Below are 19,124 nucleotides of genomic sequence, written 5' to 3' on the forward strand. Positions count from 1 at the left end.
TTCAACAGAATAATTTCAAGTTTATTTGATGTTTGTTTGATTTCACATACAGTAAGAATACAGCAGAATCTTCTCCTCGATACTAATATGTATACATCATCCACGATAAACACAACACTATCCCAAGGTGTATCACAAGACGTCATTCACCACTAAGCACGGAGTATATTTCATTTCATTTGGGCATATTTAGAAGAGCTACACACAGAGAATCAAACTGTCTGCCTGCCTGCCAGGGACACATGGAAAAGAAATAGGAAAGGAAAAGGCAGGGCAGGTCGACACGGTAGGCGGGAGGGCCCAAATGCCATCACCGAGGATGTGCTTTCACAGACAGTCCTCTCAGTTTAAATGAATTAAACGTAGATTGTTATCAATGCCAGGCAATGTGTTAACAGGGCTCACTTCCTTGTTCATTTTAGGGGACTTACAGGTCCCTTCCTGTACATTGTGGGGCATTCCAAGGTCACTTCCTGTTGATTTTGGGACACTTGCTGTGCATTTTGGGGCATTCCAGGGTAATTTCTGGTACATTTGGGATAATTTTCTAATATTTGGGGGCATTTTCAGGTCACTTCCTGTTGGTTTCGGTGCACTTCTTGTACACTTATGGTCACTTACTGCTAAGTTAGGGAAAATTCATGGATGTATTTTTGTTACAAATATTAACCAACAATGGAGATTTTTTTGCAGGTCACTTCCTGTTCATTTTAGGTTGTTTCCTCTTATTTCCAGATCAATTCCTGTTGGTTTTGGGTCACTTCCTGTACATTTTTGGTCACTTACTGCTAATTTCGGGGCGATTTCTGAATGCTTTTTTGTTAAAAATGAAGACCAACAATGGAGATTTTTTTGCAGGTCACTTCCTGTACATTTCAGGTTATTTCCTCTTATTTACAGATTACTGGATGTTGGTTTTGGGTTGCTTCCTGTACATTTTTGGTCACTTACTGCTAATTGAGGGACAATTCCTGGAAGTATTTTTTGTTAAAAATAAAGACCAACTATAGAATTTTTTTGCAGGTCACTTCTTGTACATTTTAGGTTGTTTCCTCTTATTTCCAGATCACGTCTTATTGGTTTTAGATCACTTCCTGTTGGTTTTGGGGCATTTCATGTACATTTTTGGTCTCATTTAGAGGCAATTTCTGGAAGTATTTTTGTGAAAAATAATGACAGACAATGGAGATTTTTTTGCAGGTCACTTCCTGTACATTTTAGGTTATTTCATCCAGATCACTTCACATTACTTTTGAGTCACTTCCTGTTAATTTCGGGGCACTTAACGATCACTTTTTGTTGATTTGGGTCCCTTTCTGCTCATTTTGGAAGATTTTTAAGTGAAATTTAAGGTTTTTTTTTTTCAGATCCGACTCAATCAATCAAAAAATTCAATCCGAGTGAATGGAAATCATTTATGAGGGACACGAATCTGCCATGAGGGGAAGTTTTGGCGGAATGGTTTATTTTTACTTTGCAAAGCATCCCCACAATGACACATATATTGATTTCTTGAACCTTCCTAGTCCAAATAAATTGGACATCTATGGCCATAATGAGTTTTATTTTTTACTAACTATAAAAGCACATCCTGTAAGGCTGGGCTGGCAGCGAACAATTATATATAATATCTATTGATGACATTTGGGCTCTCCCGGTCCTACCTTATTGTGGGGATGCTTTGCAAAGCAAAGCTCCCCACATATAAAATCACAATTTTTTTCCCATCCACGTCGACAGGAAAAAAATGGCGATATCATACATGGGGAGCTTTGCTTTGCAAAGCATCCCCACAAATCATATATTTCTATTTCTATATATATTTATATATATATATATAGTGTATTAGCATGTGGATATTTACACAGCACAGACAATACATTCTCTCCAGTTAAATAGGACTATGTTGTTCCCCCGGAAGTCTTTTTCCTCTCGAATGAATGTTTTGGTTTTTGTATTCAAGTTTTTCTGGCGTGAGCAAACGGACGAGCGAGGGATCTCTCTGTCCCTCTCTCCGTCCGTCGTCTTCTACACTTAAATACATCACGAGAAGAAACATCATGTTACAGCAAAGAGCGCCCCACCCCACTCCACTCCACTCAAGTCAACTCACATGTACACAAAGAGACTAACAGACGAGTGCAGAAACGCCAGCGGCGGAATCGCCGGCTCAGCCTGCAAAGAGGACAAAAAGGAAGGACAGCGGTTATGTGTTGTACTTGCTCTTTTAACAAATACCAGAAAAAAACTGAAATACTTTTCATATGCATTTCTGCAGTCGGTCCTGTTATGTATATGTATGTATGTATGTATGTATGTATGTATGTATGTAAAGGTAAAGCCCTTGAGGCTCTCAAGGAATTTCTTCAAACTACAGTGGTCTCTTTTTTTGCCTGCTGTATAAGTAAGTCGCCACTTGGAGTAGTCAAGCTCGCATGGAAATAGCATAGAAAAACATGGAGTGATGATAGTGACATCTTGTGGACAAATTAATAATGTATCATTTTAAAAAGATATTCAATTTTGTAGGTAAAGTCAATATAAAGGGACAGGACATGTTATGTTATGTTTTGTTAATGAAGTGTTATGATATGCTATGCTAAATTATAAGGTAATGTTTTGTTAATGTTGTGTTAATGCCCTGTTATGTTATGCAATGCTATGCTAAATTATGATGTGTTTTGATATTTTGTGTTATGCTAAATTATGTTGTGTTATGATATACTGTACTAAATTATGTATTAATGTTGTGTTATTGTTATGGTTTGCTGTATGATATGATGTGTTATGCTATGCTAAATTATGATATGTTATGCTAAATTTTGCTGTGTTATGTAATAATGTGTTAAATTTAGCTAAATAATGCTGTGGAATGCTATGCTGTGTTATACTATGATAAATTATGCTGCGTTATGATATGCTGTGTTATGCCGTATGTAATGCTAAATTATCCTGTGTTATGTTTTGTTATGATACGATAAAGTATGCTGTGTTATTATGCTAAACAAGGCTACGTTGTTATGTATGCTCTGTTATGTTATGCTAGAGTAGGCTATATTGTTATGCTGTGGTATGTTAGGCTAGGCTATATTGTTATGCTCGGTTGTGTAAGGCTTGGCTATATCGTTATGCTGTGTTATGTTAGGCTAAATTATGTATGGATGTTGTGTTAATGTTTTGTTCATGTGTTATTGTTGTGTTATGCTATGCTCTGTCATTCTATGCTAAATAATGTGAGTTGCTATGCTGTGTTATGCTATGATCAACAATGCTAAGTTATACTATGCTAATTTCGGTTGTGTTATGATATACTGTGATATGCAATGCTAAATTATGATATATTATGCTGTGGTAAATTCTGCCGTGTTATGCTAAGACGTGTTAAACGTAGCTGAATAATGCTCTGTTATGCTATTCTAAATATTGCTGATTTGCTATGCTGCATTATGCTATGCTAAATAATGATGTGTTAGGCTTGGCTGTATTGTTATGCTTGGTTATGTTAGCTTGGCTATATTGTTATGCTGTGTTATGTTAGGCTAAACAATGCTGCGTATGCTAATTTCGGTTGTGTTACGATATGCGGTGATATGCAAAGCTAAATTATGATATGTTATGCTATGGTAAATAATGCTTTGAGTTGCTATGCTGTGTTATGCTATGCTAAACAATGCTGCGTTATACTATGCTAATTTCGGTTGTGTTATGATATGCTGTGATATGCAATGCTAGATTATGATTTATTATGCTATGGTAAATTCAACCGTGTTATGCTAAGATGTCTTTAGTTGCCTCGGACCAAGTCTGCTGGCTCTTATAAATAACTCTCTCAGTACCGGTTCTGTCCCAGCTGCCTTCAAACAGGCTGTAGTCAGACCCCTTCTTAAAAAACCCCATCTCGACTCCTCCGTGCTGTCCAATTTTAGACCCGTCTCCCACTTGTCTTTCCTTTCTAAAGTTTTAGAAAAAGTTGTTTTTATTCAATTGCAAACATTTCTAGAGACAAACTCCACCCTCGACAAGTTTCAATCAGGCTTCATGTCCAGACATAGCACTGAGTCAGCACTGTTAAAAGTGCACAACGACATTGCCCTTTCTCTAGATAATGGAAACCCAGCAATCCTTGTTTTACTAGATCTCACAGCAGCATTTGATACAGTCGACTACACAGTCCTTGTATCTCGTTTAGAACACTTTATAGGTATCCGTGGTAAAGCTCTACAGTGGTTTAAATCATACCTGGAACATAGGACCTTCTCAGTAATGATTGGGGAATTTTCCTCCTCACAAACCTCTCTGTCTTGTGGGGTGCCACAAGGCTCCGTTTTAGGGCCTGTTCTCTTTGCACTCTATCTCCTACCTTTAGGATCAGTTATAAAAAAACATAATATCTCTTTTCATTTTTATGCTGATGACCTGCAGCTGTATCTCCCCCTGAGACCCAACGGACAAACTGCTCTCACTAAATTAATGGAGTGCATATCCGATGTGAAGCAGTGGCTAGCGCAAAACTTTTTACATCTTAACGAAAGCAAAACTGAATATATTACTTTTGGCACACCTTCTATGTTAAATGCCCTTGAGCCCAACCCTGGCATTCTGGCTCCCTTTTTTAAAACACATGTTAAAAATCTCGGAGTGATATTCGATTGCAGGCTCAACTTTGAAAAACAGATTAGTTCTGTTGTAAGAGCAAGTTTTTTCCAGCTCCGTCTCTTGGCCAAAGTGAAGCCTTTTCTTACTCGCCACGACCTGGAAAAAGCAATTCACGCTTTTATAAGCTCAAGGCTGGATTACTGCAACGCACTTTATGTTGGTCTTTCTAAATCCTCGGTTTCTCGTCTCCAACTTGTTCAAAATGCTGCTGCTCGATTTTTAACAGATACACCTAGACGTGAACATATTACCCCCGTGCTGTCATCGCTCCACTGGCTTCCAGTCCATTTTAGAATTGATTTTAAACTTTTACTGTTTGTTTTTAATTCTATCAATGGCCAGGCTCCTTCTTACTTATCAGAAATTTTAACCATCCGTAACTCTGGCAGGAGTCTTCGCTCTACCGGCCAACTTCATTTGCAAGTCCCAGGGTCCAAACTCAAACAGTGGGGAGACCGATCTTTTGCGGTTGCTGCACCCAGGTTATGGAATAGTCTTCCCCCTGAAATCCGCACCACTACAAATTTGGGCCTTTTTAAATCTCGTTTAAAGACACACCTTTTTAGACTCGCCTTTCCCCAAAATTAGTTTAGCCTGGTTTTATTTCTTTAGGGTTTTTAATGTTTTCGGATTTTATCTGTTTTATTGTTTTGTTTGCTGTCTGACTGATCTTGATTCGCTGTTTCGTTTCTTTTTTCTTTTCTTTTCTCCCTAATGTCATTGTATAATACTTTCCTGCCTTTTATTTACTATGTGCCATATTTGTCTTTGTTGTAAAGCACTTTGGGGACCTTTCGGGTTTTGTAAAGGGCTATATGAATAAATTTGATTGATTGATTGATTGAGATGTGTTAAACGTAGCTGAGTAATGCTCTGTTATGCTATTCTAAATATTGCTAATTTGCTATGCTGTGTTATGATCAGTGTTGTTAATCTTACTTTAAACAAGTAATTAATTACAGTTACAAATTACTTCTCCCAAAAAGTAATTGCGTTAGTAACTCAGTTACCTGAATGTAAGACTAATTAGTTACTTGGCAAAGTAACTGGTAATAATTTTCATGTTTTTTTACCCTAAATTTAACGAGACACAGGGGTATTGCGATAACTAGATAGTAACCTTTCCTATGTGTGGAAGTCATTTAATGTTGTGAATTAACCGTTAAAGTTGTTAAAATTGCTCCCGTTATTGCATTAGTTCCCTTCTGTCTACTTTCTACATGTGTAAGTTTTAAAACTGCTTCATTTAAAGATAGATTTAAGTCAAGATTTTGACTTAAGCATTTTAGATAAGAAGTTACTTAGGGTCACTAGGAAGGTTCTCTACAACAAAGCCTTCCTGAGATGTGTACTGCTTTAAGATGACGCTGTTTACTAACGCATCTAGTTCTTTATTATACATGTTGCTAATGCAGCCGTGTCTGTCATTTGCATCTAGTTCTGTATATATGTGATATCTACCGAAGCATCATGTGGGCGCAGTTTGTAGGCTATCGGCTACAGTCAAGCAATATTTGAGCCACATAGCATAGTAGCATCGCGTTTGCAATGGCGTCACACTCTCTTGCCTCCTCCCCACTCCTGCTCTGTTCTCTCGTCTCCGTGAGTCCGTCTTTCTCATTTTCTCGCGTCAGTCAACCAACATATTAACGCATAATAACGCACGCCTTTCCCGCCTCAGTAACGGTAATGGCGTTGCCATGATGAGAAAAGTAATTAATTAGATTACTCAACTCTGAAGAAAATAACGCCGTTAGTAACGCCGTTGTATTCTAACGCCGTTATTAACAACACTGGTTATGCTATGCTAAATAATGATGCGTTAGGCTATGCTAATTTATTTATGTTATTTATTTCGGCTGTGTTATGCGATGCTAAATTAATTATGATATGTTATGCTAAATTCTGCTGGTTTATGCTATGATGTGTTAAACTTAGCTAAAGAATGCTGTATTATGCTATGCTAAATAATGCTGTGGAATGCCATGATGTGTTATGCTATGCTAAATTATGCTGTGTTGTGATATGATGAAGTCTGCGGTGTTAAATTATGCTAGGCTAGGCTATATTGTTATAGTCTGTAATGTTATGCTAGGATAGGCTATATTAGTATGATGTCTTAAACGTACCTTAATAATGCTCTTTTATGCCATTGTTATTTTAAATAATTCTGTGATTTGCTATGCTGTGTTATGCAATTTTAAATAATGCTGTGATTTGCTATGCTGTTATGCTATGCTAAATAATAATGTGTTATGCTATGCTAATTTCAGCAGTATTATGATATGCTGTGTTATGCAATGCTAAATTATGATATGTTATGCGAAATAATGCTGTGTTGTGTTATGTTATGCTGTGTTATGATATGATAATTACGCTGTTAAATTATGCTAGGCTATATTGTTATTCTCTGTTATGCTAGGGTAGGCTATATTGTTATGTTGTGTAATGTTATGGTAGGCTAGGCTATGCTATTATGCTGTGTTATGCTAGGCTAGGCTATATTCTTATGCTGTTTTATGTTATGCTAGGCTATATTGTTATGTTAGGCAAGGCCAGGGGTCGGGAACCTTTTTGGCTGATAGAGCCACAAACAACACATATTCTTAAAGGTAATTCTGTGAGAGCCATAGAATATGTTTAAAATTACCGCACTGGCCCGCATTGAAATGAGACTGAAAAAGTGGGTGTCGTCTTATATTCGCGGTCTAGACATTATACCCATTCACGATGCTAGATGGCGCCAGATATCATTAAAGCGATGTTCTGTCATGACAGATCTCAGCTACTCTCAAATTTAACCAGTTTGCATTATTTTATTGCATTGTTTTTCCTAATTCAGATTTGTTTCAAGACCACAGTTAGTTAGACTTCACTTTGATAGTTAATGCAGTTATTACCACAATAGATTGGTTTATTTACATTTCAAAAACCAGAAGCCATTCATTTACGAATGTGATTGCACTTTAGTTTACATATAGTTTAGTTTAGTTTACAAATAACATGCTTTTTCTCTCAAATATATTGTTATAATCATTTGTTTCAGATGTACCGTTATTATTTTCTGTATAAAATTTAATTTGGTGCTCAAAAAGTCTTTTTTCAAACTTGAGTCTTGAAAAAGAGGGGGTCGTCTTATAATCAAGGCCATCTTATATTCGGGCCAATACGGTAAAAATACAAGTAATATGTGCATTTTATGTAATCTCAACACTGTAAAAGTACAATAAGTCTCTCAATTCTTTTTAATAACTTATATAAATAATAATAATAATTTAATTTCATTAAATAATTAACAATAATTAAATACTATTAAAATATTTATTTTAATATTTTGTTGTATCCACACATAGATTCACCCTATGTTCAAAATGTTGCATCTTATTTCGTTGTGTTTGTGGAAAATATACACACAAGTTTCAGCCTGAAACAGGGGTCGCGTTAACCGAATATTTTCCGTCGTTGACCGGTTTTTTAAAACGGTGACGGAAAAAACTGAAGTCCGTCCGTCATTTTGACAGGTTGCAATTCACACCCCAGACCACAGGGTGGCATATTAATTAGCTATTGTCTCTCTTGATGCATGACGTCGTTGGCTATTCTGTCAGAATATTGTAGCGTCACCGTGGTCTGGCGGCAGCACCGTGATTGACACATCAACGCGAGGTTCTTATTGGTGCACCCGGTGTGCCAGCGCGTCATCCCATTGGTGGACTAGATTGCCGCCTGTGTATAGACAAGTTTCCGAGGTACTTCCGGTTTACTTCCTTATGTCTTCCTTCCCCTTCCGTTTCCGCCTGTTTACCGTTGAAGTCAATGGCGGTGGAATCGAAGTTGGAAGGTCTTTATACAAGATCCCGGGAAGGTTATTTTGATGTAGGCGGGTGGAGAACCAAGCCAAGGCCTCCATGCTTCGTACCATGTCGATTTCCAAACCATGGGTGCTCGTACTCGTCATACAGGTGGGAGGGAAGGAGATGTACAAAACTGACAGCTCCTGCAGTCATGCCCCCGCTGTTATGGAAGGTAATGTGCTCTAAAAATACGAAACCTAAAATCTGGCGCATGAAACGACTTGTTGCCTTTGCTATTGATATTACGATGATTATTGTAATCACGAAGTTTAATCATTTTTACAACAACTAGCTTCTGCTACTGCTGCTAGCCGCCTGTTGCTAATCGTGTTTGAATGCACCGCATAAATCCAAGTGTTATAAGTTTTTATTCGTTTGTTTACAGCTGGGAAATGCTTTTATAAAAGGGAAGACAACTTGACTTGTACGTTGATGGACATATATCGAACATATATCGTTTGCGTTCCACAATGATGACGACAGCTCGACTCCCGGGAGAGGCCGAGAGAGAGGCAGGAATTGTGACAGACGGTGGTTCGCCGAGATCGCCGTGATCCAACTACGAACTTGTGAACGGTAGCATCTTTAAATATATGGTATTGGAGTTGGAATTACCGAGGACGGGAAAAAAGCACATCTAAATGCCGCCGAGGGCCTCCGTGATGTCGCTATTTGTTCACGAGGCTCCGGAGCTCTGCGGTCTGATATCACATTCTCGTATGCTATTTTTGCAATACTTTATAAATGTGATTTATTGACCTGTTTTGGAGTGCACCAATCGTTTTAAATAAAACAAGAAATTGAATCATGTCTAAATGTTTTATTGCGATCAATGCCTGCAATAAAAAAAAGAATGACATACTATTTGTGTTTACATCATATGTACATAACCTTGTAGCATTTCCTTGTAACAAAACAATCCATGTCAGCCCTTCTGCAGTCGGCAAATGTAATATAACTTGTAATTTCACCACATTTTGGTCACTAATGGCCGTAGTATCAATCCATTCCTCACGTTAACACAGGCTGACCGTTGTTAATAATTTTGTCCACGAATGATCAACGAAGTTACACGAACTGCCATCCAATCTCATCTACGTGTCATCTAGGTCGTGCTGAATCAATTTTTGAAGATTCCATGGGTTGCTCTGGCTTGATTTCGTAGTTTTATCGTCGTCAATACACTGCTACTCGACCGGACCGGAAGTGCGAAGCAGACATTTTCCAAGATGGCGGCACCCATATTTCGCTCAGGAAACTTGTCTATAGACCCCAATCACATGACGTCACAACTCCGCCCCCTGACTGCAGCAGCCATATTGTCCGTCAGCTCGTCGTGTTTACACATTACCACTACGTACATGCCTCCTATTACGGCGTGTTTTTCTGCTCGTTAACATTAATAATCAAAAATGCGAAGGCGTGTGTGGCGGTTGGTTGCAGTAACAGAGAAGATAGACGGAGAGACTTGAAGTTCTACCGTATTCTGAGAGACCCGAAGAGGAGAGCGAGATGGACTGCTGTAATTCGACAAGAAATCTGGCCACCAAACGATCCACAGACTATGTAGTAGTCATTTTATATCTGGTAAGATGCATTTAATATATATTTAGAAGATTTTGGGCTGACAACCACAATTAAGATCATTGTGTGACGTTGGTGATTGGGGTCTATATAGTTGCCTCTTTTTCTTTGGGAGTGGAGTTGTTTTGTTGGCGTTGGCGGTAAGCAGAGTAAAAAGAGGGAGAAAAATACAACTTCCGTGACTAATTTTTCGCCGCCAAGCAAGCGTTACAATATTAATTAAAAATAAATGAAAACTAAATACTATTGAATATGTCATCATTATCATTTTAAAAATTTAAGTGACTGGTAAAAATAGATTATGACTGGATTTTTATGACCCTGTCAGTCAAAATGACAGACAACGAAAGTGTCTAGCGCAACCTCTGGCCTGAAAAGACTGTTTTACTTACGCTTCTTGGCGTGCATGGGCAATAAATGGTCGCATTTTAGAGCGAATAAGAAATGAGCCGTCTTTGCAGCAATACGAGACGGATGTTGTAAACTAGTATTTTTTTTCCTGTTTCAGGTGAGAAAAAGAGTGTAATTTGACTGTGTATATTAGCGGATTGCTTTATTTTAGGATGATTGTGATGTGTACTGTGTGTTCATATAGTTCAGAAATATGTTCATCATTAGGTATGTTTATGTATGACTACAGATGTGTTTGTAATGGGGAGCGGACGACGAGTGAATGCTAGTAGTGTCTAAAATGCATAAGTTCAATGTTTTGTCACAAAAACGTGTTTAATTTTTTAATTAATATAATCATATAAGAATTCACATTTCAGAGCGAATAAGAAATGAGCCATCTATGTGCAGCAGTGCGAGACAGACGTTGTTGTTTTTTCTTGTTTCAGCTGTGCAAGAAAAATGAAAATAAAACAAAATTAAATGTATAGCAACAGACTGAAGCATTTAATCTCCGTCTGCACCACACTACAGATGCATAGCTATTATTTCAACTGACTGCCACACGCATCATCAGACTTTTCAGACGTTCTCCACTGCCGCACCTGTCCTGAATGTCGCCTGATCACTGGCTTGCCAAATGGAAAAAATGTGAGCAACCCTTACTGGTTGCTCTTCTTAACGCTTCCCCTGTGGCCCTTCCGCCCGCCAGGTTTTCCCTGAGGTCCTAGCGCCCTTCCCATTACATAACGAAACTTTTTTTTTTTTTTTTAATAATTGAAGATTTGTCTGCGAGCCAGATGCAGCCGTCAAAAGAGCCATATGTGGCTCGTGAGCCATAGGTTCCTGACCCCTGGGGTAGGCTATATTGTTATGTTGTGTTATGTTATGCTAGGCTATATTGTTATGCTGTGTTATTTCAGGGTAGGCTATGTTGTTATTTTGTGTTGCTATGCCAGGCTGGACTATATTGTTATGTTGTGTTATGTTATGCTAGGCTATATTTTTATGTTAGGGTAGGCTATATGGTTATGTTGTGTTATGTTATGCTAGGCTATATTGTTATACTATGTCATGTTATGCGAAGCTAGGTTATATTATTATGTTGTGTTATGTTATGCTAGACTAGGTTATATTCCTATTTTATTTTATGCTATGTTATGCTATGCTACACTACGCTTTGCTGTTGCGTTGAATTACTGTAGGTTATGTTATGTATGTCATGCTATGTTATGTTATGCGATATATTATGTTGATATTTTACTACTCACCATCCCGCAGCACAGCGGCTCACATCTGATTGGAGTAGGAGGTGGGCTGCTGCTCGTATCCCTGTCCGTAGCCGGCGTCCTCGTTGTACCCCCCCTGCTGGCCGTACTCGGGCTGGTAGCCTCCCTGGGAGCCGGCGTAGGGGTCCTGCTGAGCGTAGCCGCCCTGGGCGAAAGCGTCGGGGGCCGGCTGCTTCTCCTGAGACGGCATGTACGTTCCGGCAAAGGCGGCCATCCAGCCCGTCTCCTTGAAGACGAACCACAGGTTGCCGATCCACAGGATCAGGTTGATGAAGCCGAAAGCCTGCCGGACACATCCGGATGTTCAACCGCGGCTGTTTTGACTATCGACGGGCCGCCGGTTCGCCACCCGCGCTCTAACCCTACTCACCACCGAGGTGTTGAGGCCGGAGACCTTAGGGTCATAGACCTCCCGGCAGCGGTTCTCCCGCTCGTCGCAGGCGGTGATAAAACCGATGACCTTCTCGGGATCAGTCGCCGTCTTCACGTCCGATAGACCCTTGGCCCAGGCACAGGATGACACCAGCCACATGAAGGCGAAGACTGCCGTCACCACAAAGTCCTGACAAAGGGTGGGCGCCGTTATCCTCGGGCATCCCGGCCTTGCCCCGCACCCCCTCCACTTACGATCTGCGGGCCCTTGTTGTTCTCGCGGTACTTCTCCAGCACGAAACAGTAGACGGAGAGGGCCGCCATGGAGTAGAGGAAGGAGAAGACGCCGATGGTGACGAAAAACTCGGCCGACGAAGAGTAGTCGCCCACCAGGAAGAGTCGCTCAGGGTTCCCGCCTTTACAGGTGGGTGCGTCAAAGTAAACCTGATGGAGCCTAAAACAACAAGAAGATGACATTTCTGCATGGGGATGCTTTGCTCTACTATGGGTCACTTCCTGTGGATTTTTGGTCACTTCCTGTTGATTTCAAGGCCCATAGCTGTTTAGTTGTTAGTTTGTTCAGGGTTAATTTAATGGTAAGATACTTTTTGGACAAATAGTAAGATTAAAATGTGATTCATCTACAGTATGGATTCATCAAGACAAGTTGACTACAATGTCGCTCATTTAGATGAAGGACGAGTACCTGAATGGATATTCAAATTGTACTTCAATGCCAAGGTCGCTGTCCGAGCGATTTTTACACTCCACGCTCATCTTGAACATGCCGGAGTAACTGCCGCATGTGGAGAAGGCGAAGATGGCGAAGATCTGCGAGAACAAACAAAGACAGTTTCAACATTGGAGTCTGACACAAACGGATACCCCGAAACTTCTCATTGACACTTTTTGCACCAAAATGTACAGGAAGTGAAGCCGTGTATGCCCCAAAATCAACAGGAAGAGACCAATGAAAAGGGATTGACGTGGAAATGCCATCAAATCGAACCAAAATGAACAGGAAGTGACCCCTGAAATGCCACAAAATCAACAAGAAGTGACAAATAAACAGGAAATCACCCTTAAATGCCCTAAAATCAATATGAAATGAGACAAATGTACATGAAATTACTCGTGAATGCTCAAAAATCAACAGGCAGTGACAAATTACAAGGAAGTGACCCAGAAATGCCCTAAAATCAATAAAAAATGAGACAAAATAACCCAAGAATGCCCCAAAATTAACAGGAAGTGAGCTGGAAATGCCCTAAAATCAATAGGAAATGAGCCAAAATGACCCAGGAATGCCCCAAAATAAACAGGAAGAGATCGTGACTCGGAAGTGCCCTAAAATCAATAGGAAATGAGCTCAAATGTACAAGAAGTGATCCAGAAATGCCTTAAAATCAATAGGGAACGAGCCAAAATGTACAAGAAGTGACCCAGAAATGCCCTAAAATCAATAGAAAATGACACAAAATGACCCTGGAATGCCCCAAAATAAACAGGAAGAGACCAATAATCAGGAAGTGACTCGGAAGTGCCCTAAAATCAATAGGAAATGAGCCCAAATGTACAAGAAGTGACCCAGAAATGCCTTAAAATCAACAGGAGGTGACCAATAAACAGAAAGTGACCCAGAAATGCCTTAAAATTAACAGGACGTGACAAATAAACAGGAAATGACCCTTATGTGCCCTAAAATCAATAGGAACTGAGACAAAATGTACATGAAATTACCCATGAATGCTCCAAAATTAACAGAAAGTGACCAATGATTAAGGAAGTGGCCCTAAAATTATTAGGAAATCAGCCTAAATGTACAGAAAGTAGGCCTGAACGATATATCGTTTAAACATCGCCATCGCGATGTGCGCATGCGCAATAGTCCCATCGCAAGGACGTGCGATAGTTTTTTCATTTCATTTTTTTAAATCCACAAACGTTTGTTTTGAGCAAGGAGCGAGAAAGAGAGTGCAGTCTCTCATTCTCTCCAGCTCGCAGTCATCGGCTCCTCCCCCTCCCCTGCTAGAGCGGAGTGGAGGGAGGAGGGGCCGAACAGCAGAGCGGAGGGAGGAGGGGCCGTTTTCAAAGTGAAAGCAAGCAATCAAGCAGCACGTTGAATAGGGAAGACTGTCTCCAAAAGGAGTTTTGGAAGTATTTTGGCTATCGACAAGAATATAAGGAACAAAAAACAGCCCTGTTGACAGTGCCTCGCCATGGTTGCCTCAACAAGAAGTAATCCGTCGAACATGTGGGACCATTTAAAACGCAGGTATCTATGCATTCCTGCTACGAGCTTCCCATCAGAGGCTTTTTAGTACAGGTGGGAACATTGTTACGTGCCAACGTTGTTGTCTCAAGCCTGCAATGGTGGATAAACTAGTAGTCTTGGCCAAAAACCTATGAGACCCAGTTGAGAATTGCTGAGCAAGGAAGGTGGACGATATGCAGACAAATACATAAATTTGGGAGTTAAAATGGTTCTGTTATTCATCAGTTATTTGCTGTTATTCAGTTCAATTATTTACAAGTTCAATTGAGTTTCTGTTTCTTTTATATTTAAATTAACTGTAAATCGTATTTTTCAAATAACTATAGAACAGCTGCACATAAAGTTTTGATACTTAATATTTATTAAATATTTTTACAACTTTGTTGCAGTTTTGCAGTTCTATATTGTTATATTTTGTGTAAACAACTCAGGGGACTAATGCACTTGCACTTTTATTTGACAGATTTAATATTTAAGTTCAAATATGTTGACAACTTTATTGTTTTACTGAGGTTCTTATTTATTGTTATAGTTTGTGAACAACTCTTATTTGTCATATTTAATATTTTTGTTCAAATATGTTTACAACTTTGTTGTTATTTTACCGAAGTTGTTATTTATTGTTATATTTTGTCAAAAACTAAGGGGACGAATGCACCTGCTCTTTTATTTGTCATTTAATGTATTTGCTGCTGTTGAAGTGTCAAATATTGTGTTCAAGAAATTATCTATTTTGTGCAGACATGGCTTCCTGGATCCCTTCATAATAATACAGCAATCTTAATCATTCACAAATGAAACCGTATTATATGAATACACTGTGGTCACGGTGTGTCATGCACAGTGTTGTTAATCTTACTGAAAAAAAGTAATTAATTATAGTTACAAATTACTTCTCCCAAAAAGTAATTGCGTTAGTAACTCAATTACCTGAATGTAAGAGTAATTAGTTACTTGGCAAAGTAATTGGTGATAATTACTTTTTTTTTTTTCCCCTCAAAAAAAAAAAAAAACATTGGCCACACTATGTGAAGTTTTTTGTGAAGGTTTTTGGTACAATTGGCCCGAGCCCAATTCTTTACCCTAATTTACCCTTTACCCTGAATCAACTGTTAAAAGTTGTTAAAATTGCTCCCATCATTGCATTTGTTCCCTTCTCTCTACTTTCGAGATATGAAAGTTTTAAAACTGTTTCATCATTTAAAGATAGATTCAAGTCAAGATTTTGCCGATTTAGAAGTATTTTAGATAAAAAGTTACTTAGGTTTGCTAGGAAGGTTCTCTACAACAGAGCCGTCCTAAAAAGTCTACTGCTTTAAGATGGCGGCTGTCTACTAACGCATTTAGTGCCATGCAGTGTTGTTAATTTTACTTTAAAAAAGTAATTAATTACAGTTACAAATTACTTCTCCCAAAAAGTAATTGCGTTAGTAACTCAGTTACCTGAATGTAAGAGTAATTAGTTACTTGGCAAAGTAACTAGTGATTTTTTTTTTTTCCCTAAAAAAAAAAAAAAAAAAAAAAAAAACACACAGGTCACACAATGTGAAGCTTAAAGGGTTTGGGGGACAATTGGCCCTAGCCCAATTCTTTACCCTCCACTTAACTAGACACAAGGGTATTGCGATAACTAGCTAGTAACCTTTGCTATGTGTGGAAGTCATTTAAAGTTGTGAATCAATCGTTAAAGTTGTTAAAATTTCTCCCGTTATTGCATTAGTTCCCTTCTGTCTACTTTAAACATGTGTAAGTTTTAAAATTGTTTCATCATTTAAAGATAGATTTAAGTTAAGATTTTGCCGATTTAGGAGCATTTTAGATTAAAAAAAATTACTTAGGTTCGCTAGGAAGGATCTCTACATCAGGGCCTTCCTGAGAGGTCTACTGCTTTAAGATGGCGGCTGTTTACAAACGCATGTAGTCCTTAAAACATGTTGGCAATGCAGCAGTGTCTGCTATTTGCATCTAGTTCTATAATATGATATCTACCGTGTCATGTGGGTGTAGTTTGTCGGCTATGGCTGCAGTCAGGTATTATTGGAGCCACCTAGCATCGCGGTTGCAACGGCGTCTTCCCCACTCCTGCTCTGCTCTCGTCCCCGTGAGTCCGTTTCTCTCAGACTTTTTTTTATTCAACCAACTTAGTAACGCATAGTAACGCACGCCTTTCCCGCCTCAGTAACGGTAACGGCGTTGCCAAGATGAGAAAAGTAATTAATTAGATTACTCATTACTGAAAAAAATAACGCCGTTAGTAACGCCGTTATATTGTAACGCCGTTATTAACAACACTGGTCATGCAAAGTATTTCCAAACAGCTATTCAAGTCATCTAGTGAATATTTCTTTAAAATTATTTATTTATTTATTTATTTTTTACTATCGCAATATAATATCGCAATATATTGCACACCTAAAAAAAATCGCAACAATAGTTTTTTCCAATATCGTTCAGGCCTAACAGAAAGTGAGCTAAAAATGCCCTAAAATCAATAGTAAATGAGCCAAAATGACCCCGGAATGCCCCAAAATAAACAGGAAGTCACCAATAATCAGGACGTGATTCGGAAGTGCCCTAAAATCAATTGGAAATGAGACAAAATGTACAGGAAGTGACCCAGAAATGCCTTAAAATCAACAGGAGGTGACCAATAAACATAAAGTGACCCAGAAATGCCTTAAATCAATAAGGAATGAGACAAAATGTGCAGGCAATGACCCTGAAATGCCCCAAAATCAACAGGAAGTGACTCGGAAATGCCATATAATCAAAAGGAAGTGAACAGGGAATGCCCTGAAATCAATAAAAAATTTAGGAAAACTATAGAAGAAGTGACCCTGAAATGCCCCAAAATCAACAGGAAGTGACAAATAAAGGGGAAATGTCCCTTAAATGCCCTCAAATCAATAGGAAATTAACCAATATGTACATGAAATCACCCAACGCTAAAAAATTAACAGGAAGTGACCAATGAACAAGAAGTGACCATGAAATGCCCTAAAATCAATAGAAAATGAGCCAAAATGAACAGAAAATGACCAACGAATGCTCCGAAATCAACAGGAAGTGACCCGGAAATGCCCTAAAATTAATAGGAAATGAGCCCAAATATACATGAAATTACCCACGAATGCTCCAAAATTTACAGGTAGAGATCAATGAACAAGAAGTGACCCAGAAATGCCTTAAAATAATTAGGAAATTAGCTTAAATGTACAAGAAGTGACCTGGAAATGCCCTAAAACCAATGGGAAATTAGCCAAAATGGACAGAAAATTACCAATGAATGCTCCAAAAACAATTGGAAGTGACCAATGAACAGGAAGTGACCCAGAAATGCCCTAAAACCAATCGGAAACTAGCCAAAATGCACATGAAATTAACCATGAATGCTCCAAAATCAACAGAAAGTGACCCTGAAATGCCGTAAAATCAATAGGAAATAAGCCAAAATGTACAGGAAATGACCCCAAAAATGCTTTAAAATCCATGGGGAATCAGCCAAAATGCACATGAAATTACCCATGCAAGCTCCAAAATCGACAGGAAGTTACCGGGAAAATACCCTAAAATCAATAGGAAATGAGCCAAAAGGAACAGAAAGTGACCCAGAAATGCCTAGAAATAGATTGGAAATGAATGGCCCAAAATCAACAGGATGTGGCCAATGATCAGGAAGTGACTCAGAAATGCCCTAAAAGCAATAGGAAATGAGCCAAAATGTACAGGAAGTGACCCAAAAAATGCCTTGAAATCAATAGGGAATTAGCCCAAATATACATGAATTTACCCATGAATGCTCCAAAATCAACAGGAAGTGACGCCAGAATGGCCCAAATTCACCAGGAAGTGACTCCGAAGTGCCCTAAAATCAATTGGAAATGGGCCAACATGTACAGGAAGTGACCCAAAACGACTTGAAATCAATAGGAAATGAGCCAAAATGCACATGAAATTACCAATGAATGGTCCAAAATCAACAGGAAGTGACCCGGTAGTGACCTAAAATCAATAGGAAATGAGCCAAAATGTGCAAGAAGTGACCCTAAATTGCTCCAAATTCAATAGGAAATGAGCCAAATGTCCACGAAGTGACCCAGAAATGCCTTAAAATCAGTAGGAAATTAGCCTGAATGTACAAGAAGTGACCAGGAAATGCCCTAAAATCAATAGGAAATGAGCCAAAATGTACAATAAATTACCTACGAATTCTCCAAATTCAACAGGAAGTGCCCTAAAATCAAATGGAAATTAGCCAAAATATACAGGAAATTACCAAAAATGCCTTAAAATCAATGGGGAATTAGCTAAAATGTACATGAAATTACCCATTTATGCTCCAAAATCGAGAGGAAGAGACCAGGAAATGCCCTAAAATCAATAGGAAATGAGCCAAAATGTGCAGGAAGTGACCCTGAAATGCCTTAAAATCAATAGGAAACGAGCCAAAATGTATGGGAAATTACCCAAAAAATGCCTTAAAATCAATGGGGAATTAGCTAAAAAGTACATGAAATTACCCATGAATGCTCCAAAATAAACAGGAAGTGACCAATAAACGAGAAGTGACCTGGAAATAACCTAAAATCAATAGGAAGTGAGCCAAAATGTACATGAAGTGACCCCAAAATGCCTTAAAATCTATAGGGGATTAGTGAAAATGTACATGAAATTAGCCATGAGTGCTCCAAAATCAACAGGAAG

At 38.8% G+C, this 19,124-nt stretch overlaps 1 protein-coding gene across 1 annotated transcript in view; it reads right to left on the reverse strand.

The window, feature by feature from the left end:
- Positions 1-19,124, reverse strand: part of LOC130911845 (synaptophysin-like) — a 32,235-nt gene continuing 13,111 nt past the window's right edge. The window contains exons 3-7 of the mRNA XM_057829445.1: positions 12,852-12,976; positions 12,401-12,599; positions 12,144-12,335; positions 11,756-12,056; positions 1-2,175 (exon numbers count right to left, since the gene is read on the reverse strand). Coding sequence (XP_057685428.1) covers positions 11,775-12,056; positions 12,144-12,335; positions 12,401-12,599; positions 12,852-12,976 — 798 coding nt within the window. The 3' untranslated portion in view covers positions 1-2,175; positions 11,756-11,774. The remainder of the gene's footprint in view (positions 2,176-11,755; positions 12,057-12,143; positions 12,336-12,400; positions 12,600-12,851; positions 12,977-19,124) is intronic.

This window comes from Corythoichthys intestinalis, chromosome 2 (genome assembly GCF_030265065.1).
Source record: "Corythoichthys intestinalis isolate RoL2023-P3 chromosome 2, ASM3026506v1, whole genome shotgun sequence".
Classification (NCBI taxonomy): domain Eukaryota; kingdom Metazoa; phylum Chordata; class Actinopteri; order Syngnathiformes; family Syngnathidae; genus Corythoichthys; species Corythoichthys intestinalis.